General features: G+C 37.3%; 1 protein-coding gene across 3 annotated transcripts in view; it reads right to left on the bottom strand.

Annotated features, from left to right (window-relative positions):
• The window catches only part of LOC128208124 (E3 ubiquitin-protein ligase HECTD1-like), a 44,508-nt gene extending 24,071 nt beyond the window's left edge, over positions 1-20,437 (bottom strand). For 2 of the 3 annotated variants that reach the window (XM_052911490.1, XM_052911488.1), the window contains exons 1-17: positions 20,281-20,437; positions 16,167-16,361; positions 15,138-15,372; positions 14,256-14,619; positions 13,748-13,937; positions 11,474-11,765; positions 10,905-11,127; positions 10,096-10,288; positions 9,574-9,721; positions 8,885-9,049; positions 7,820-8,030; positions 7,272-7,465; positions 5,744-5,911; positions 5,439-5,576; positions 4,826-4,972; positions 3,005-3,093; positions 2,450-2,564 (exon numbers count right to left, since the gene is read on the bottom strand). In XM_052911490.1, the coding sequence (XP_052767450.1) occupies positions 2,450-2,564; positions 3,005-3,093; positions 4,826-4,972; positions 5,439-5,576; positions 5,744-5,911; positions 7,272-7,465; positions 7,820-8,030; positions 8,885-9,049; positions 9,574-9,721; positions 10,096-10,288; positions 10,905-11,127; positions 11,474-11,765; positions 13,748-13,937; positions 14,256-14,619; positions 15,138-15,372; positions 16,167-16,306 (3,012 nt within the window). In that variant the 5' untranslated portion in view covers positions 16,307-16,361; positions 20,281-20,437. Of the gene's footprint in view, positions 1-2,449; positions 2,565-3,004; positions 3,094-4,825; positions 4,973-5,438; positions 5,577-5,743; positions 5,912-7,271; positions 7,466-7,819; positions 8,031-8,884; positions 9,050-9,573; positions 9,722-10,095; positions 10,289-10,904; positions 11,128-11,473; positions 11,766-13,747; positions 13,938-14,255; positions 14,620-15,137; positions 15,373-16,166; positions 16,362-19,941; positions 20,016-20,280 lie in introns of all 3 variants that reach the window. The other variant, XM_052911489.1, reaches the window with a different exon arrangement.
• Between the last annotated feature and the right edge of the window lie 3,328 nt (positions 20,438-23,765).

Consider the following 23,765-nt stretch of genomic DNA (forward strand, 5'->3'; position numbering starts at 1 on the left):
AGAGCTAAAACTCAAGTATTACAGACAAACCACATACCTGAAGCCCATATCCTCCAGCTCCTCTGACCTTTGGCCAGGAGAGCTAAAACTCAAGTATTACAGACAAACCACATACCTGAAGCCCATATCCTCCAGCTCCTCTGACCTTTGGCCAGGAGAGCTAAAACTCAAGTATTACAGACAAACCACACTGAAGCCCATATCCTCCAGCTCCTCTGACCTTTGGCCAGGAGAGCTAAAACTCAAGTATTACAGACAAACCACATACCTGAAGCCCATATCCTCCAGCTCCTCTGACCTTTGGCCAGGAGAGCTAAAACTCAAGTATTACAGACAAACCACACTGAAGCCCATATCCTCCAGCTCCTCTGACCTTTGGCCAGGAGAGGTAAAACTCAAGTATTACAGACAAACCACATACCTGAAGCCCATATCCTCCAGCTCCTCTGACCTTTGGCCAGGAGAGCTAAAACTCAAGTATTACAGACAAACCACTTACCTGAAGCCCATATCCTCCAGCTCCTCTGACCTTTGGCCAGGAGAGCTAAAACTCAAGTATTACAGACAAACCACATACCTGAAGCCCATATCCTCCAGCTCCTCTGACCTTTGGCCAGGAGAGCTAAAACTCAAGTATTACAGACAAACCACATACCTGAAGCCCATATCCTCCAGCTCCTCTGACCTTTGGCCAGGAGAGCTAAAACTCAAGTATTACAGAAAAACCACATACCTGAAGCCCATATCCTCCAGCTCCTCTGACCTTTGGCCAGGAGAGGTAAAACTCAAGTATTACAGACAAACCACATACCTGAAGCCCATATCCTCCAGCTCCTCTGACCTTTGGCCAGGAGAGCTAAAACTCAAGTATTACAGACGAACCACATACCTGAAGCCCATATCCTCCAGCTCCTCTGACCTTTGGCCAGGAGAGCTAAAACTCAAGTATTACAGACAAACCACATACCTGAAGCCCATATCCTCCAGCTCCTCTGACCTTTGGCCAGGAGAGGTAAAACTCAAGTATTACAGACAAACCACATACCTGAAGCCCATATCCTCCAGCTCCTCTGACCTTTGGCCAGAAGAGCTAAAACTCAAGTATTACAGACAAACCACTTACCTGAAGCCCATATCCTCCAGCTCCTCTGACCTTTGGCCAGGAGAGCTAAAACTCAAGTATTACAGACAAACCACATACCTGAAGCCCATATCCTCCAGCTCCTCTGACCTTTGGCCAGGAGAGCTAAAACTCAAGTATTACCGACAAACCACATACCTGAAGCCCATATCCTCCAGCTCCTCTGACCTTTGGCCAGGAGAGCTAAAACTCAAGTATTACAGACAAACCACATACCTGAAGCCCATATCCTCCAGCTCCTCTGACCTTTGGCCAGGAGAGCTAAAACTCAAGTATTACAGACAAACCACATACCTGAAGCCCATATCCTCCAGCTCCTCTGACCTTTGGCCAGGAGAGCTAAAACTCAAGTATTACAGACAAACCACATACCTGAAGCCCATATCCTCCAGCTCCTCTGACCTTTGGCCAGGAGAGGTAAAACTCAAGTATTACAGACAAACCACATACCTGAAGCCCATATCCTCCAGCTCCTCTGACCTTTGGCCAGGAGAGGTAAAACTCAAGTATTACAGACAAACCACATACCTGAAGCCCATATCCTCCAGCTCCTCTGACCTTTGGCCAGGAGAGCTAAAACTCAAGTATTACAGACGAACCACATACCTGAAGCCCATATCCTCCAGCTCCTCTGACCTTTGGCCAGGAGAGCTAAAACTCAAGTATTACAGACAAACCACATACCTGAAGCCCATATCCTCCAGCTCCTCTGACCTTTGGCCAGGAGAGCTAAAACTCAAGTATTACAGACAAACCACATACCTGAAGCCCATATCCTCCAGCTCCTCTGACCTTTGGCCAGGAGAGCTAAAACTCAAGTATTACAGACAAACCACTTACCTGAAGCCCATATCCTCCAGCTCCTCTGACCTTTGGCCAGGAGAGCTAAAACTCAAGTATTACAGACAAACCACATACCTGAAGCCCATATCCTCTAGCTCCTCTGACCTTTGGCCAGGAGAGCTAAAACTCAAGTATTACAGACAAACCACATACCTGAAGCCCATATCCTCCAGCTCCTCTGACCTTTGGCCAGGAGAGCTAAAACTCAAGTATTACAGACAAACCACATACCTGAAGCCCATATTCTCCAGCTCCTCTGACCTTTGGCCAGGAGAGGTAAAACTCAAGTATTACAGACAAACCACATACCTGAAGCCCATATCCTCCAGCTCCTCTGACCTTTGGCCAGGAGAGGTAAAACTCAAGTATTACAGACAAACCACATACCTGAAGCCCATATCCTCCAGCTCCTCTGACCTTTGGCCAGGAGAGCTAAAACTCAAGTATTACAGACAAACCACATACCTGAAGCCCATATCCTCCAGCTCCATTGAGATCATAGCTATAAACTGGCAGTTTCTCTATAGACTCGAATACAGCAACAAGCTTGCGTGTCAGGCACACTGCTGGGGAGATTTCACTGCAAGATAAAATCAGACAGTATTTAGTGGATCTTGCAGATTTGTGTTAAATTTTATTTCGGTTTCAATAGATTTTACTAACTACGAATCAAGTGTGTGTGATGTTTTATTACTGAAGTCTAGATGAGCAGTAATTTTAGATCGAAGTTGACGTCCAATATTTTCTCTGAAAATTATGTCTTTGAGGATTGTTTGTTTCCATTTTTAATTAGAAGTCTTGCACATATTTAATTACGCTTTATTGTAATTTCATGATGTAATTTTTATAAACCATAAAGTAAAAGAAATAAAAAGTGGAGTGTTGTTAGACTCATTTTGCATTGGGTGAGCCTTGATAGAATTTTGCCTATAGATCTTTCCAGTGTGCATGAATAAATCGGTATATATCTACAAGTGAATGTTTGCAATAGCTACTATTATAAATGCAAAGGGTACTCACTTTTCCCTATCTTTGAACACAAGTCTGAAGATGTTTATTCTCTCCTTAGTTCTCTTTTGGCTGCCTTTCGTGTTGGACTCCTCTATATTCTGTAAAAACAAACCCACAAAATTTAAGAATTTCTGGCCATTTCCAAAAGCTTACTACATCAATTAGTTCAATCTGTTGAGTGCAACATGGGATGTATCAAGAATGTCATGTAGAGAATCATCATGCTTGATTGTTGCAGTTATTAAGTTAAAACTTGGACATAACCCAGATATTATAACAGGAATATCTCTTGCAACATCTGTACCAAGTTTTATTAAATGTCTTGTTTTATTTTGGAGTTATGGCCATTTAAGCCAAGATTCACGTTTTTGCAAGTAGACATTTTGACCAGTTAGGCCAAGACTAACTTTATGGTCAGTTAGGCCAAGGTTAACATTATGGCCAGTAAGATGTTAATGGTAGTGCTTGTTAGGCCAAGGTTACCGCTATGGCCAATTAGGCCATGGTTATATTATGGCCAGTTAGGTGTTAACGGTATCGCAAGTTAGGCCAAGGTTACCATTATGGCCAGTAAGGCCAAGCTTAACGATATCACAAGTTAGGCCAAGGATACCATTATGGCCAGTTAAGGCCAAGGTTAACAGTATCACCAGTTAGGCCAAGGTTAACGTTATGGCCAGACAGGCCAAGGTTTACGGTATCACCAGTTAGGCCAAGGTTAACATTATGGCCAGTAAGGCCAAGGACAAGTTAGGCCAAGGTTAATGTTTTGGCCAGTTAGGCCAAGGTTAACAGTATCACCAGTTAGGCCAAGGTTAATGTTATGGCCAGTTAGGCCAAGGTTAACAGTATCACCAGTTAGGCCAAGATTAACAGTATCACCAGTAAGGCCAATGTTAATGTTATGGCCAGTAAGGCCAAGGACAAGTTAGGCAAAGGTTAATGTTTTGGCCAGTTAGGCCAAGGTTAACAATATCACCAGTTAGGCCAAGATTAAAAGTATCACCAGTAAGGCCAAGGTTAACGTTATGGCCAGTTAGGCCAAGGTTAACGTTATGGCCAATTAGGCCAAGGTCAACAGCATCACCAGTTAGGCCAAGGTTAACGTTATGGCCAGTTAGGCCAAGGTTAACATTTTTGCACTACAACACCGATGCTAACAACAACACCGAGGCAATCACAATACCACAACTTGTTTTCTCTAAAAACAGATAACCTTACAAGCAAGACCATTGCGTACGTGGATGCTCGCACTGCAATCACTGTACATTCTTTAATGTTTGGTATGCAGTCAGCATATTTAGCTACTCCTTTATCTTGTCACCTTTATGCATGAACTCAATATTTGCTTGTATTTCTATATGCAGTCATAGCATTATTGCACTAGGGCGATGACCTGTGGCAGTTTTTTTTTAGAGATGCACTCTAACTCCCAATTAAGATGTACTATAATAAATACATTTGTTTTAATTTACCAAAAAGGATGAATAAATATCAAAAACAGTGGTTCTTATGAAGGATACGGTGTTTAATTTGAAAGAAAGGTACAGAAAACACAGTATTTCTACCTTATGAGACAATAGCAGAACACTGTAAATCTTTGCGTTTTCAGCGATTAAATACACGGTTACAATCTTGTTAACAGTAATTGATATTTTCCATAAATGCATTATTTAGTAAGTAGTTGAAGGTTTATCACTCAAAAATTATTGATTTCAAATACGAGTGCCACTTTCAATTCAACACAATATGGAACAAAATGGACAAATATCAATCAATACAATGTGTTTATAATGTTGAGAGGATAAAAGTGATCATATGTTGACTTACGTTTGTCAGGACATTGAGTAGAGTCTGTACAAGTCCACTGGAGTAGAGCTCAAATGCTGATACAGTATGTTCATCTTGTAACAGGCCAGCTAGTTTCTTGAGGGCTAGTCTCATTTCCTCAGCCCACATCTCACTGCCATCAACACCCTGTGGAGAAATAGAAACTTCATTAGAAAAGCTTCTTTAGTTGAGCTCAAAGACAAAGACAGTATGTCCATCCAGTACCAGGCCAGCTAGTTCCTCAATGGCTAGACCCATTTTCTCCGCCCACATTTCACTACCATCAACACACTGTGGAGAAATTAAGACTACATTTGGAAGGCTACCACAGCAGTTGGGCAACTGGCCTTGAGCTTAAAGGCAATGTCCATCCAGTAAAAGGCCAGCTAGTTTCACTTTCTCTCCCCACATCTAACTGCCATTCACACCCTGGAGGGAATAGCAACCTTTTTGAGGGGTAACTAAAGTCCAGCTGTACCATGTATGGTATGTAATCAATACTTATCAATTTACAAAGTTTAAATCTAGTAAATCATAAACAATCAATGATTGAATCTCATCTTCAATTATGGATTTATATTACTATCTATGTATCTAAGAACATAAAAATCACCTTGACTTGAGTTATCTGCTTGGCACAAGCGGCCTCCAGTTGTTGAACTATGACCTTCATCTTGTTCACAACGCCCCTTGGTGTGGACTCGGCGACCTTGAAATACTCGTTGTAGAGGTCTCTGGCCAGCAACCGCACCTGAACAAGAAACATACAGAGGGTAAATAAGGAGGGTTTTAACTTTCTGAGTCTAACAATATGATCCAATAGAACAAATTCAGGCTTCAAAACTGATTCATTATCACTTTTTTACCTGAAGCTTGGATCTTGTTAAGGCCAATGTGAATGTCTTATATCAAACATACCTTAGACCGCAAGGCATCCACAAGAGAGCGGAACTTCTTGCTCTTCTTCCCACCCCAGCCGGCGGAAAACTCCGGCCCAAGTGACGTCTCCGCTGTGAAGGAATGCTTCGTGCCTCGGTTTGATTCAAAAACAAACCCTGCCAGGTCCTCTTTTAGTATGGTGGCTTGCTGTGAAATACAGACACAATACTTGTATGATTTTTATTTTTTTATTTTTAGGAAAATAACCTGTTTAGTTCTAACAGTAAAGTAATATTAAGTAGAAATAAATTTTGATTGTCAGGTAATGTCAGTATTTGTTGACATGTTTTTGACAAGTATAAATCTCGGAATTGTTAAGACTGGTTTATGTCATGTATTTGAGAAAAACCAGTTTTGGTGAATTAAGTTTTGATAACCAGTCTGTTCCAAAATGCAACAATTTATAAAGATTTTTAGTGTAACTGTGACAACAACAGTAAGCTTAAGTGAATGTGGGAGTCAAGCAAGGTGTCAGTTTCATCAAAGAATCTTAGTAGTCTTAACTTCAAAAATCATTAATCTGTACGAATACTTTATTTCAAATGGCAACAAGTTGAAAGAAATTTTCTCAACAACATAAATACTGACTTAACCTCAGGGGCCAATTTCTCGAAAACTACTTTAAGTCTGTTATAACAGCATCAAGCTAAGCTGACTATTTTGGTTCTTCTATAATTTTGATATATTATTTTTTTGGAGAAGTTTTTTTACTGTTTATTGTAGTTATCTATCTCCTTGATCATTGGGAAAAAAGTTAAATTTATCAAAATCAGTAAAATTAATGTTAAGGTATGAGATATTATTATTGAACAAAATAAGCTACTTAAGTCTGTTAAGCTTAAGAAGTTTCCAGAAATTAGGGCTTGGTCTAACAAATAAATTAGATTTTTTTTAAAAAACATATGGATCTAAATTTCTGTTATGTGATATCACAAAAAATCAAAACAAATCAGCTTGAAAGATTCTCCTGGCTGAGAGGCTCAAACACACCAAACATTACCAGTTCTGATAATTTCTAGTCTTATTGTCGAAGTTTAGCAAGAAAATTGGAACCACTGAAGACTTGATTATTTAAGTGAGCTTTAATTTATATTTAAGCGGGTAGGCACCCCATTTTTTCATGAGTGTAAATTGAAATTATCAAATTTCAAAGTTCACAAGATGAAGTATAATCAAATTCTCAATGAAACAAACAATTTTTGTATTACCAAAACTCATCCAAAATGTAATCAAATAGTATTTAATCTGAAAAGGACACCAAATATATTGTTAACATCACATTAGTTTGGAAATGACATAAATTTTGTCCCAGCGGTGTGCCAGATGACGTCCAAATTGGATGGCAAAACCGAGGTAAATTTCCATAACAGTCACTGATACCAAAATGTTATTTTCACTTTTCCAAACAGTGTAGTGTCGATGATACATCCTGGTAACCTTCTCTAATCCACCAGAAGGCATACAACAAAACGCTGGCATGCATCAACACTGCAGTCAATATACTCACATGCTGTCCATCGGAGTTCTGTACATGCAGCTCACCCTCCTTGCGGCAAGATATAGCCCAGTTGCCCACGAGAATACGGCCCGGATTCACGGTGGACAATATGGGCTGACTGGGCGTACCCAGCCTGATCTGGCTTCGGGCTCGCTGAAGCTTCTCCAGAAATTCACCCCGATTCTCTGAACTGTCAGATCCACCTGTACAAAAAATGGCTAGTACAGGACCAGTATCAATAAAACCTCTTATGTACTTTCTTAACGTAAGTCTTTGAAGTCATGTTAAAAGATAATTATGTTAAAGTGTTTTTAACATAATTTTTTTCAGATGTTATTACATTAAACAGATCTCTCAAATCTTGTAAGAAATTCAACAGATCACAACTCTATTCATTAAATTTACAGAGCAGTTAAGATTTGAAAGTTAACAACCATGCTGTTATCAACAGTGTTAACCTTCAAAAGTTCTGAACAATGGGCACAATGTTTACAACTCCACACAGAATTTAGGAGTTATATCTTACTCATACTAAGCCCTCAATATTTAGAACATACCTTCAGGACTGCCACTTGAGTACATCGTGGCAAGCTTGCTGTCCAGGATAAAGCGGAACCAGCCATTAGATCCATTGGAGAGCTCAAGGGCGGCCGCGTCACTCCAGAGGTAGAGGCAGTCACGCCCCCGGACCAGGCTCCAGTCGCGCCAGTGGTACGGGCGGCCCTGGACAATCTCTGTTGCATCCTCCGTACGCCCACTGTCCTCCTCCTGAATTAGGTTTAAGAGTCTTCAGGGATTTCTCTTATGCAGAAAACCCAAGCCACTGACTAACTTTTCAAGCAAGGGACTCCTGTGGGACCCCAAAATAAACTACCATGGAGTCAGTGACCACAATGTGTCTAGCATGTGACCCAAAGCCAAAAAGTCTTAGAGAAACCTCTAATGTTGACATTTTTTCATGCTCTTTCGCACAACCTTATACTGCCTGTATAAAATAATTTGTACCAGTGTTTGAAGAATATCATCACAACTTTCTTCAAAGGAGTAATTCAAACCTCCTTCATAAGTTTGTTAAAGTTTGAAAATTTCTTACATTGAATCAATACAATCAAGATTATACACTTGAATCATTTTGTATGTCTTCACTTTTCGTGATTTCCCTCATTCCACAATGCTTTTTCATGTGATTCCAGTGTGGATAGGAACCGCCTTTTTAATAGCAGTCGAGGGTTGCCAAGTTACTGGCTATTCAGCATGCCTGAAGGTTGACATTTCCCAATAGTACCAAAATACATGATTGATATTTTTTCTTTCAAACCTGATTTTGTTAAGTTATGTCATGACGTAATAATTTGAAATCAAAGATGGCTTCAAATAATTTGTAAGAACTTTTTCTTAAATATAAAAAAGATAACTTTTTAACTTTAAATGATATCGAATGTGTTCTTTCTCTTTTTCAATTATTCATAATTTAAATTGCATACAATTCAACATTAATATATTTCAACTGGCGTGTTGATGTATGTGACTCATCTTTTATTTGGGGTAGCAGATCTAATTTTCCAGCACTGGTCACATGATCGGAATTATAATACAAACACAAACATCTACTACTGGATTACCTTTTCTGTTCCCATTCCGGTCTCCTCCTCCATCTCCGGCCCAGCAAGGGACAGAACCTTGCCAAACAGTCCAAGACGAGCAAAGTGATCAAGGAAAAGTTCTCCCCCTTTCTTCATCACATCCTCGATGATTTGCAGAGTGGTCAGGTGACCATCGTCATCATCCTGGAATATTAACATGCTCCATTTGTATTGTATATCGAAACCGTGACGTTCATATTGTATATATTGCAAGGGGTTATGACGTCATTGTTTGTTTCAATATTAATACACTCTAACTGGATTGGCACAATGTCATTTTGCAATGGTAAAGGATGTTACAGTGATCAGCTTTTCTTTTATACAAACATATATAGTTAATAGCCTTTTTTTAAAATTAATAATCAGTTCAATGATATACCTAAATTTTAATCTTGATAAATAATTATTTAAAGTTTTGAAATAATTATCATGTGTAAATGGGAGCACGCTTGCAAATTTCCCAATAAGCAGTAGCGCCTTTCATAAAATTTGCTTGCATGCATTTCTGCATTACATGAAGCATGAACACACAAATAAACTGCTGTTTGGACTGAAGCAATGGGGCCAAAATACTTGTATTATCCTAATTATATGCATACAATCAAAATCAAATTGAATATAGTATTAAAAACTTCTTCATCAACATCTACATTGTCAGCTTTACCCACCTCGTGATCTAGGACATTTGTAAGCACTTCCGTCAGCGAGGCTGGGAAACTTGTACCAACGGGTTCATCCCCATGGTCACACAGCGACAACAACAACGGAGCTTCCATATAGTGAACCATCTTCTTGATCAGGGAGAGGCTGGACTTTCTGAGTCACAAAAAGGTTGATGTTGTAATCAGCATTAATGTCATATAATGTGGTTAACGCTGTACGGTATGAAATGATAATAAAATACAATGTATAATCACATTTTATAGCATTTATTTTCCTCAATATTGATTGCAGCTTAACAACTGAAAATAGACCTATCACAGAAGTAATGAATACCCCCAGATACCACTGGGACAAAGGAATGATTAAAAGTTGTGTTCTGAAAATTTTAGGGACGTGACCTTACGTGACCGACACAAAACCTATATTGCCCCCAAATGTAACTACATCCAGGGTACATATATGCATTTCATATTAGATTGAGTGAAGTTTTGTTCATCTAAGATTATTATATTTCATAAGCATCTCACCGTATAGACTGTATCATGGAGCTCTGGAACACATGGGTGAAGACTGGCAGCAGGCGTGAGACGTAGGTCGGGGCCACCTCCGGGTCACCGCGGACCTTACCCCCCTCCTCCACCTCCATAGGCCCCTCCCCCTGTGCCACCCTCTCTCCAGACACCACGGGGTTCTCTCGGGGCACAGGCACCATCCACTCTCCTGAAACACAACAAAGCACATTTTTGTATTCATACGATCTTGATTAATTGACCTTCTGAATTACAAAGACCATCCCCTTTTTTATCCTTTAAATCAACAGATTCTGTACTACCAAAACTAACTAATATTCGGTTTCCTCATTGTTAAAGCAGTATGACTGAATTACATAACTTGATGAGTATGAATGGCCTAATAGGAGGCTTACTTTACTGACGAAGGTCCAACTATCTCAAAAGCTGTATAATACTAGGCTTCAATCCGAAGAAAAACTTAGCATATACCACGGCTATGACTTTGATAATTGACCTTAAACTCCTATGACATCCTGGTTAGCCTATACTTCAGAGTTGACCCTAACTAAATTTCCCAGAGTTCCCAAGAGGGACACCCCAAGGTGTAATAAAGTGTCCTTTCCTTAAGTCTCCCTTGCTAAAAAAAACTCCAAATTATTCTCTGCTTCGATTTAACATGTATTTTGGGTTCTTATTTATCTTTCTGCTAAAAAAAAAAAGGTTGTCCAAATGGGACACCTGACTTTGAGGTTCTGGCGTCCCACCATAAAATATGGTGTCCTTGGGATCCCAGGACATCATTAGTGCCGAAGTTAAAGCACTACCTGGAGATTGTAATATCTGTATAACGTCACGATGTCCCTCATCACTTCTCTCGCGAGCTTTGTCTAGAGGGGTTTTCCCGTCCTCATCACGCAGGTCTGGGTTTGCCCCAAACCTCAGCAGAGTCTTCACGATCTGAGGGCGCCCAAAACATGCGGCATAGTGTAACGAGGAGGAGCGCAGTCCACGGTTCACATCAGCTCCTCTCTCACACAGAAACTCCACCTGTAATATGGCATACAAGAAAGAATGATCAATAGGCAAAAATGCAGTAAAAGCACAACTAATTTAAATAACTAATTTATATTTGCACAAGTACTTGATATATTCAGAGAATCATGAAAATTGTGTCATCTAGTTTATTCTGTCATCATACCGGAGTATTTGTGCATTCTAATCACTTTATCACATTCTTTTTATTGTTTCATTCAAGTTTTTAAACCATTCTTGTTTGTTTCAAGACAAAATTTGAATTCCCAATTATAGTCAAAAAGATGTATCTTGCCCTATCCGAAAGGCCCTGGCACCATTCCCAAACTGGTGGAGGAAAAAAACAAAAAACTGGTCTTACCATTTCCTGAGTTCCAAATGCTGATGCCCAGTTGAGGAGCGTTTGTCCAACATCGTCCATGAAGTTCACTTCAAACCCGCTATCAACGGCATCAATGAGCGCGTCAGTGTCTTTGCTGCGTATACAGTCGATCAGCTGTCTGTGTGACCGTTCCCCGAGACTGTCCATGCGACGGAGACCAGGAAGTCGTCCGCCAGTGCTGGGGGCGGCACCTGCCTTGGGTAGCGCACCTCGACCCTCGAATAGCAGCACCAGAAGGAGGTCAACGAGTCGCATGGTGTCAAGGCAACATCTGCAATAATGGTTATCAAGATTCAACAATGATTTATAGGGATCATCCATATTACATGTACATTTACTGATCGATGGTCAATTGATGATGTTTAAATCGGATAATTGATAATTACCTACTTTAACAAAGAATATAATGAATCCAAGTCCATTTGCATTTATTTGTCCAGGATTATGTAACTATTAAATCACTCCATTTGTTTAACAGTAATGAATATTAAAGGTAATTCGCCGTCATGTCAATTTGAAATGAGATGAATGACAATTGGCCAATTGTTCGGAACTTTGTTTAAGTTAACAACGAAGTCAACATCATTGTTGTTAACTTTCAAATCTTTACAACTCTGAAAGTTTAATGGATATGTTTGTGATCTGCTGTATTTCTAACAGGATAATTGAGGACTGTTTCAGTTGCAAATGTTGACATTTTAATATTCATCAAATAATATATGTTTAAATGTTAACACAATGCCATAAAATCACGTGGAAAACTTTAACAAAAATTAGAACAATCTGAACATTGAATTACAATGAAACCTGTAATCAAAGTAGCCGTTTTGGCTATATTATTTATTGCTACCAGAACAATGCCTTTACAATCTAACCAACAAGGCTTCCATTAAATATTTGAAACTGAAAGTAGGAATTTCCTTGCCATCATTTTGTAAGTTTTTTCTTTAGGTGTGGAGGCTGATGTCACCTGAACACTTATGTTGTGTTTATATGCCGAACATCTGCCAATGGGAAATTTTGCCCTTGGGAACAAATATACTCATGAGGGCAAAATATGCCCCTGGTGTAATTTTTGGACACATTTAAATGGCAATTGAAAACAATGAATATTTTTTGGTTTAGTGCCAATAGTTTGTGTAAAAAAGAAGATGAGATATATTAATTAAGCTAATATTACATCATATGATATAAATATCTGTATCTGATACCACTCCTGCTCACATAGAGATATTATGTTGCAGTTTTTTCCATGAAATGATAAGAAAATCGGTTTTTCATTCAAAAATATATTGTCATAAAGTCAGAAAACATTTAAACTATGTGTTCATGTTCGTTTTGTATTATGTAAATAAGATGTATGTTGAAAATAAATGAGAAAAAAAAATGTTTGTTTCATTCTCAAAACATATAAGGAAACAAGACAGTGTTTAAAATTGATAACTTCCAGAGTATCAGTTGAAACAGGAGTGTGAAAGCTTTTAACTAAATGAGTTTGCGAGTATAACATTCCATTGTGATAGTATTACCGGTAGTATATGAATCTGACGGAATGGCCAAATCGCTAAACTTGAAAACAAAATAGTTATGTTGTAAATAAACATGATATTACAAACATTTCAGTCATTTGTACAGTCTGCAGAGAAATTTCACATAAGTTTGAAAGAATAAATAAAGTTGTTTTTAAAACAAAATTTGTCTTTTAATTTAATATTAGTCAATTATCTACTGTTGGACCATGCAAATAAAACAGGAGTGACATGATGGCAATAAATCGCTCACCAGAATGAAAGTTTTAAACCATTGAGAATTAATGAGCTCATTGGTTATGGCAGTCAAAATATGTATTAAACAATGATCGAGTATTATCAAATGTTAAAGTGGCCAAGGTCATCCAAGCAAAACATTGATATTTATTTTCAAAACTGTACACATAGTCCAAATTATATTGCTGTAGCTTCAAAATAAGAAAGTATGTCAAAGTGTCTCAGTAAAGGTCATCTGAAGACAACATTGATATTTGTTTTCAAAACAAGAGATGTTGTTTTAAACAATTTTTGACGTATGGGAGACATACAGTGGACAATGGGAAAAGCTCATGTGCTCAGGTGAGCTAAAAATACCCTATCCTTTTTACAATCCTTGAGAAAACATTAATTGTGACGTTTATTGATTGCAAGAATGCATTTACAATGCGTCTGCTTTAACATGATGGTTATTAAATTAATAAAGACAAATCAACTTTAAACCCACCTTTCATCCCCTTTGAGGCCACACTCTATAGCATGTGGGAGGTCAGACCGCAGTAGATCGTGTGTGATTGAAGGTGAACCTCTACACAGTGTGGACAGCAGGCTGATAACGGTGGAGACACTGTGACTTGACTTCGCCTCTGGCGTAATTGTCACCTTTCCAGGAGTGCTTGATACCGATGTGTTCCGACCTGGTGTGGAAATGCATTGCATATTATTTATTGCTTAGTAAGATGCAATATATATACATGTAGCAACGTTTCTAAAGTTTGCAAAAAGATCAAAAGTGAGTTATTGCATAAATAGAAGGCAGGTAATAAAAAAAAAAAAAATAATAATAATAACACGTAAACACTTTCTAATCACTGCATGAAGTATACTGTTTGTTAAACAGTCTTCAAGAGCACATTACTGTTCATAAACAATGTCAATTGAATAAATGGATTAACTTGAAAGGTCATCATTCTGAAAATATTTTTATAAAAATTAAAGAGAAACTACATAATTACCTGGTTCACCTGCCTGACACAGCCTTTGTAGGAGAACATTTATTAGGCCGTGAGCAGCAAGTGGTGCTGGGTCCTCCCCTCTACGTGTGAATCTGTCGGCCAGGGAGGCAAAACAGCGCAGGGATCCGTCACTCACAAAATGGTCCTCGTGATCGAGCAGGGCGGAGAGAGAGCTGACACACTCCTGCTGGGAGCTGTCCTTTGGCTCCATCTTGCCACAAAGCCGGGTGACGACGGACATGCATGAGTGGAGCGTGTCTTTGTGGACCTGGCTGCCATGTTCGCAAATGAATTGCAAGACACAGTTCAGTCCACCTGATTCAAACACTGCCCCAGATTCTCGTGTGCATACTAGTTCTAGCACCTGCAGATCAAAAGTAAATTGCCAGTCTTTTAATGTTGTATACAAAATGAAAGTTTCAGGGTAAAAATTACTCGAGGTAAAATCCCCTTAACTATTCACTCGGGGTTCCAGTGGGGGGCAAAGTAAGGCCTAATGGTGGGTCCAAGACAGCACCTTGGTGGCAGTTACAAAGGTCAAAGTCCTTTTGAAGCTTCTGGGTTTGAAACATTTTAGGAGCCTAAGATAACATTTAAATATGCTAAGTGCTAACGGAAGTGATTGACCTTGCAGATTAAAGGCTGAAACCATTTCGGCAATGGGGCAACTCTTGGGTTCAAATTTGATGCCAACTGGACAGTCAATTTTTAGAGCATGTGGTGGGGGAAGGGAGTTTTTTCTGGAGCCATCTGATTTGCAGATATCCTCAAATTTCTGGACATATCACATCCCTGGTTAATTAATATAATATCTGTGGAAGACTTTCACCCATGACATTTCCTCTTAGTAGTGACTTAAAATTCTTGATATGGACAACTGACCTTGATACACTGCTCTGCTAGGTCCTTGCTTGTCCGGGACTCCATGTCAACCAGCACAAGGCGGTTACACAGTGCCTTCACAGCCCCCTCAACAGCCACAATCCGACGAGTGCACTCGGCTGATACATCAAGGTAGTAGGTGATGGCGCGGGCTGTCACCTCAAGCACATTGTCAGGGGCATTCTCGTCCAGGAATATTCTACACAGCGCTGGTAAGAATGTCCGTGGTGGGCAACTGAAGTAACAAACGGGTAAAAATTGTCATACAGAATTGTATGTCATTGACTTAAAACAGCTAATTGTCAACACATGATAACAGGGCTTCCGTTAAAGGAAGTTTGGAAGTATATTACTCCCGAGAAATGGGTTAAAACTTCCAAAATTGATTCCTTGGAAGTACAAAAACTTCCATAACTTAGAAGGAAACTTCCAAAGTTGAAAGCTTGGAAGTTCAAAATATCAAAACCTTTTGTCAATATTACTTTTATAGTCATAATTTCAATCAGTGTTTTTAAGTAATGAATTATAATAATATAAATTAAAGTGCAAATTATTTGATTTTTAATATATTTGTTGAAAAATAGTTGAAAAAGATATTGTATTATGGAGACTTCCATTATTTAGTGTAAAACTTCCAAAAGTGATAGACAGGAAGTTCATACTTCCAGTTTCAATTTCTTAATGGAAGCCCTGATGATAACTAGCATCAGGAATCAGTTGCCATATTACTCATTGCTCTTTCAACAGTTATATACCAAATAATTCCAGGTTTCTCACCAGGTACACATGAATGTTACGTTATTTCATTCTTTTAAACTTCATGTCTTTCGAGACAGTGTTTTGGTTGTAAAATATATTTATTATAAATATACTAAAATCATAACAGACATTTTAATTTTTTTATTTTCCGATTTTAGAGTTACATGTCTTAATATATTAGCTGGGCTTTGAATGCCACTAAGTAATCAAGTATCCAACTGTTAATGCTTTATTTGTATAAGTGTTAATTTCCATGCTATGTAACTGCACCTTTCAAACACGCGATCCACGTTGTCAGACATGAGCAGTAGCATGCAGAGTTGCTCGAGGGCGATGTGCTGCATCTCTCGCATCTCCCCGCTGCCCATCTGCAGCCATTCCAGCAATGTTTCTGGGTCACAATCCGCCATCGTCACAGCGGTTGGCGCCTCAACTCACCCAGTCAGCACAGGTTCATACTTGCCACTGAAATCATGAGACATTATTATTTTAACAGCGAGTGTATTGTTTTCATCGGATGTGCCTTATGAGGCAAAGGTACAATCCATGTTATTCTCTTAGAGTTTATAAATAGTAACTGTTATTGTAACAGATAGCTGAAGACAATGGCTTATCAGGGAAGGACAAAAAAATATTATGGTTATTAATAAATACCAGAACCTAGTAATTTTAATTTAAAAATTATTAAGTAATTTTTATAAAGAAATATCTTATCAAATTTTACTGAATATATGGTGCAATTGTTGTTCCGATTTCGTATTCATAAAGCATCTCAAGTCATTACCTAACTTAACCCACTTTTCTTATTTAAGTACCTAATTGGTCAAATGATATAAAAATCTTATTTCTGAAGAACATATTCATTGACACACTATAATGTTAAAAACATTTCTCTTAATTTGACTATAATTTTTTTAAAGAAATCAACTTACGTCAGGAAAGGACTTAGGTTTCTATGTGAACAAAGCCTCAGATAACAAGATTTAAATTATTACTGTGTACTGTAGACCTTATAAGTTTTTTTACAATTTTTCCAAGTCATTTAAAAAAAAATCTTGAATTTCATATTTTCATATTTTACCCGATTGTTTTTCCTTCCTCATGCACATAATCCATCCTAATGTTTTAACTACCACAAAATGCATTTAACAATAATTATTAGAAACATCTAATTATCAATATTTTGAACATGTATGGACATTTTAGCTGATAAAACGGAACCACTTTTACAGTTTTAGAAGCGGTCTACAAAAAATATATATAAGAATCTGTCCACAAATAAAAACAATTTTCAAAAAAAAAGAATGACCCTAACAAAATGCTTTACTTTTTCAGCTCCAGAAGGATGGCTAAATTTTTAAAAGCAGGTGCTTGTGACATCATTTATCAATGGTTACCAATAAACATGATGCTGGTTGTCACCAAAACATTTTAATTGACCAATAAAGTGATGATATTTTTTCAATAAATGATAGCATATGTATTGTGCAAAAAATTGTATCTAGTCCAATTAACTACTTTGCCTACCTCCGACAAATGACCAGGTGGAGTTTGGATCCCATTTGTGTCAAATTTATTGATAGAATAGAACAGATCAATTAGTTCTCCAGTCATCATTTGTAAAGAGCATGGAGCTAGGTCAGAAAGGGAACTTTTTATGGGCATGTAGTGAGCCATAATTGGACACTTGCAAGGGTCAACGCTCACTTAATATTATTGTTTATGTGTTGTAACTACATAGTCTTTCAATAAAAATAATATGTAATGAATACCTTAGCTGTTATCTTTACTTTTGTGACAAAATTGGTGTTAATTTCAGTACCTGTTGTGTTCATTCAATTATTATCAAGACGCCTCTGTCTAACAAAAGGGCACAGCGGGGCAAACCAAAAAGGCAGCAGGATGCCGAAAACAAAAAAGGGCGGTGGGGCACTCCCCCCTGCTATTTAGGCCTAGCTGGAGTACTGGACCAACTGATACATTTACATAAATGTATTTCAGAAGTTGATACAAAATAATATGAAAGGCCAATTAGCTATAGTTTTGCTCTAATGAATAAATTTTGAAAGTTAAATTGACTAATATAACTGTAAATATCAAACTAACCAAAAACAAGAGCAATCACTTACTACCATATATCCTCCGCTGTATAAAGAACAATATCAACAAGTTTGAAGTCAATACCTCAAAGACTTTATTATGATCTGCACCAAGTATGAAAATGATCAAAGGGCAATAACTCAAAAAGTACTGAAGCTAGAGTTATTGTTCCTATGTACTGTACTTCTCATCAATGAGATCTATCTGTTTATAATGTTTGACGTCAATACCTCAATGATTTTGAAGTTATGGTCCAGACAAAAAATAAGTAAGAAAATCAACAAAGGGTAATAGCTAAAAACATACTGCAGTCAGAGTTAAGGTTCCTGTGTATTGTACTTTTTGCTCTGGATAAGATTGCCTGGAGGCAAACACACACACACACACACACACACAGTCATAACCATGCCTACCATTTAATAGTATATCCCCTTTGCGTTTCGGTGGGGATAAAAATAGAAAGACATACTTTAGAATTTGGTAATTAACATTAATGGTAATTAAAAAATAGCAGACAAGTTTGGTAACAAATGAGTCTCATTGCTTTGGTAACCACAGGGTTCGAATTTAGACTCGCATACTCGCAAAATCTGAGCGACATTTACAAATTGCGAGTGACTTTTATTCAAGCTCGCGGCTTTTTCTAGACCACAAAATGTTAAAAGGAAAGTAGAATAAACATGAACTTAACTCCGCTACGTGGTCGAGTGTAAACAGCCTATAAATGGCATGTTAACATTACCAGTATAAAGAAGACAGTACGGAGTCACGCTCTAGTAAGTTTTCAAAAATAGAATAAATACGGAAAAGGCAAAGTTTTATCTCAAATCTTTCCGGGATGCTCCAAGGCGTGCATTATACAAAATGAATACAAATGACATAATCACCTAGCTCAATCATTGGCTAAATTTAGCGCTTTCGGGCACTATAAGTAAACCCCATCATCCTTTGAATATATTTTCGCCCAACTGTCAAAATGAATAGACTTCCTCGATCGATATATTTCATGGTCCAAAGTATCCACGCTACATTTACTGTTGCTTTTTTTTATTTCAAATTTATAACGCTATTGATTTTTATACTTACAGACTTAATGAAATCTGTAGCATGCTTGTCGAATGGGTATTAAATTACCCGATGGCGAGGGTAAATATACAAAGTGAACAATGTCAAATTATTGGACAGCTTTGTTATCAAAAAGCTGCCAGCATCAGATGAGTCTTTCCGTACCTCCCAAATAGAATAAGCCATCAACAGGTTCTAGCAGTCGAGTCACTCAACATTGATACTTTTTAATATTCATAATATGTCTTAGGTGTAAATTTCTACTTTAATTAGACAATATTATAAGGAAATAAAGCAAATAATAAAATTGCAAGTTGATTTTTCATTTTGCGAGTTGCCTCAAAATGCACTTGCAAAATTTTACGAGTGCTCCTCAAAGTTAAATTCGAACCCTGAACCAGTATGTCCTCTGTGTTTTTCAAATTTCCTTAATTGTCAAACATATACCAAAGTAATATCCAAACTAACTAACTTCCAAACTAAGACACATCTGATCATCTGCTTCTTCTTACTTGGTAAGAATATCTAGGGTCAATATATTTCAGACAAGTTTGATAAAAGGACTTGAACTAAAGAGTTATAAGAGGGTGCAGCTCCCCCCCAGTAGCACCCCTCTGCAAACATGGAGACCAGCATGTGCACCCTTTTTTCCTCTTAAATTGAATGCTGTAGATTATCATTTGATAATAGTTTACTTGTTTTTCTAAGCTTATTGCATGATTAAAAATTTGTAGGTAACAAACTTAATATATTAGGCAGATGATAACTAAAATTACTTCAATTAAACATATTTCTAACATCAATTGTAACTCTGAATAGCTTCTCCTTTCGGCAAAAATTGGGAACGATGCAATGCTTAAAACTGGAAAGCTGCACTTACCACTGAATTAATGGCAGTGAGTAAGGACGCATAAGTCTGGTAATGAGGGGGATTCCGCCAATTTCTGGTAATTCCTGGAAGCGGAATTATTCTATGTACTGGTCTGCCAAACCCAAAACTTCTTAGACGCATGGGCGTCTATTCATATGGACTGTGTTGTATGTTCATTTTCATGTCATTAGTGTATGGATTATTAAAGAACAAAAGGTGTTAGTAAAGGCTTAACCCCCTTTGTTTGTTAGACTAAGACTGGAAAAAGAGGAAAAAATTATTTATGTCACTTTCTCTTTCCTAGGTTCACTTTGATTAGTGTTAAAATGACAAGGTAAAATTACTTACGTGATCAACTAAGATTAAATCGTAGTAAAAACTATTTTAAACTAATGTTCATACATGAAAAACAGAAAAGTCATAGGAGTATTGCGTTCAACGAACTAAAAAAACATATTGTCAAAATAATTTTTCAGCCTCGTTATCGAACCCAAGGTAATCCGCATGAAACTCGGGGCAGTTATATTTGACGGGACCCGGGACTGCCGGGACCCGGGATCCGGAACCCAAATTTTAATTTTGGTTTTACCTTTGCGTTTGTAACGTTTGAGCTTGTACAAGCTATTCAAAAGAGTGAGTACATTAAAAAAAATATATTAATAGCATATAAATTATTTCAATTTATATAGTATGATGCACCTATTTATTCTTTGGATACGCTTGTAACTAATTGTATGTTTGATTTTATGTCCATGCATTTCCTTTTTCAAATTGTTAATAAATCAATAAGAAATATGGAAAAAACAACAACATATGTTAAGGTTGATATTAACGTCAACGACCCGGGACATCATTGAAAAAGCCGGGACTTCTACCGATAACTGCATGTATATATCGCTAAATGGATATATCCAGTACCTTATGGCTTGTAACTGTCGGGATCGATTTTTGAGAAAAGCCGGTACCGCTATGGCCGGGACCTTAACTGATAACTGCCAGGATCGTTTATTGACTTCATGTTAGAGATTGAGACAAGACACAACTCGCGTAGTGTATACAGCTTCTTAATTGTATTTGCATATTATAATATCAACAATGTGTCAAATAATACAAATAAGTTAATAACCAGGAACAATTACATCTGAAGGATAAGAATAAAAAACAAATAACATTTGTTTCAAATAATGAAAATAGTATAAGAAACAAATCATTTATTATTATATTTAAACATTTGGGCGCATATCATTAGTATGTAGAACTCTAACACCTAACATATATTGAAAATACAATAAATGACAAATAACTTAAACAATGAAAGCATCGCGCGGCAGTGTCCGAAATTGGCACATGTAATAATGTAGGTGATTTTTCACATTTTGTCCTTATTTTCTTGTTGTTTGGTGATGATGTTGGCGAATAAGGGATAATTATGTTTTCTTTTGTAACTGTCCGAAATATAATCATCATAGCAACTTCCATTAATATTTGTATTATTTTCCGAAATTTCTTCGGACACATTCTTTTCTGAACTATTGCTATTTTTGAATCAGGTGCAGGCAGTACATATTCGAAGTTGGTAGGTTTCTGTTTCTTTATGCCAATTGTCTTTTAATTTTTATTATATATCTCATAAGGCCTGGGAGTTATTGGTCCCAAATAAGGCTTTTTTCATTTTGTTGGCTAATTGTCGGGCTATGATGTGGTAACACGTACTGGTTGATGGACATTGACAAGTCTCTATGGGAAATCAGGTGACAGTGTATTTCCTGTCACATACACCCCTAACCATAAAGGCGTTCATGTCAGGCACCAAGCGCATCCCGCCGAGACCGCTGATGTCGATTACTGATACCGAGGTCCCGGCTGTGATGGTCCCGGCAAATGTAATTTTATTGGTCCCGACCCGGGATCAATAATAATAGTCCCGGCTTTTCCGAAAAAGTCCCGGGTTCCGGCAAACATAACTGCCCTGAACTCGCCCTACTGGACTTTTTAGGTTACAGAAAGCTAATTTGTATAATTTTAATATCAACGCAAAGATTACTTTCCCTTCATAGATACATGATTAATGCGAAAACATAAGAAGAAGCTGTAATTATTTTTTACAAAGTGTTCACAGGCTATAAATTCGAATTCAAAAGTTGCCTAAAACTGTAACCGATAAATGCCTGTGAATACCTAAGAATGGGAAATGTAAATTGATGACTTTTTATATACAATTAGCTGGTTTCAAAAAGTTACTTATATACCTGGAAATATTCTCGCAAATGTATTGCTAGTTGACAGTTAATTAAATGAAACCGGATATTGGCTGGGACGTTAGAAGGTAAAGTAAGGCAGCGTATTTTATTCAACACATTTCCGTTTTCTGCGAAATTATCCATAATCGTCAATTCCCCTCGGTGCCTCCCCAACACGTATTTTAATTATTCGGCCTGCTTTCAAATTCACATTACCTTGCAATCTTATGAACGTATTTAAATAATGTAGTACTTTAATTCGCACTATTTTAAACCGCATTACACCAACCGTCCCATTTGGTAATACCGGCGCAAACTCCGCGCAGTGATACTTCCCTTGCAGTACAGTAATCACTGCCTTCACAAATATCACGTGATGATAGAAACGGCACGTGATTGCAATTTACAAAATGGACGGAACACCTTTAAAAGAAATTCCAGCAACATGTTTCATTTGTTTAGAAAATAAACGATTTTATTCCATAAAAGGAAAAAATGCAAAACGTTCGATACATGTCTGAATAGCTAACAACACAACCATGTTGATATTGTAATTTGTAAATCCTACTTTCAATTTGAAAAAAGACCGAACATTTCCGAATGTTTTTTTTTAATTGTTATTTTTTTATAAAACATATTATGCCTATCAACTGGCGTAAAGTAATTATTTAAGAAAGGATATAAGAATAAATATATATGATTAAAAAAAATGCCATTAAAAGTTTTCATCCAATTTTGGATGAAAATCTTGTGGTGGCAGTGATAACTGTACTGCAAGGGAAGTAACACTGCGCGGAGTTTGATACCGGCGCAATTATAACTTTAACATGTCATGCCAAAAGTAGATCCGACCATACCTGATTTAAATTTGCGGTACTAAAGTCTGTAGGTAGCAAAACTGTTCAAAGCGTTAAACAATCTTTAACTTGATATGCAAACTTTATGCAGGTGTTATATTTATGAGCTCGTCATAGTTTTTATTTCAATTTCAACTATTTAATAATAATGATAATGACATGATTTGGGCTTGAGGTAAATTTGATTTTAGTGTTGTATTTGATATATCATATGAATGATATTTCAGGAAACAGGAAGATCTAAAATGTGTTTACAAGTATGACTTGCGCATTTTGAATACTAAATTTGACATCATAAAATGACGCCATAATATCACAGAAATGACATGCACAATGAACGTATTGATAGTCCAACTAGCTTATGGTTTTAGTTTTTACCCTTACACGGAATATCTATGGAACATAATACATAAAGATAAGTTTCATTTATCTTTTTAATATATTTATACGGCTGGGCCGTTTGAAAAAAACAGTCCCTATGAAAGTATAGCATAAGCCCGGCAAACTGTGGTTGCTATGGAAACATGAGTTAAGTTATTGTCATAAATCGATAAGAAAATGATACGTCAATGGCAATCCTTTTTAAGGACAGAAGATTTGAAGAAAACACTTTAAAAAATCATTACTTTTTTGCCTTTTTTATAAGTGATTATTTCATGTTTAATAATGATGTCCGACGACGTTGATCATAAAATAGTTACTTGCATGTGTTAAAGTACAAGTACAGGTATTTATT

This window comes from Mya arenaria, chromosome 11, assembly GCF_026914265.1.
Source record: "Mya arenaria isolate MELC-2E11 chromosome 11, ASM2691426v1".
In the NCBI taxonomy this organism is placed as follows: Eukaryota; Metazoa; Mollusca; class Bivalvia; order Myida; family Myidae; genus Mya; species Mya arenaria.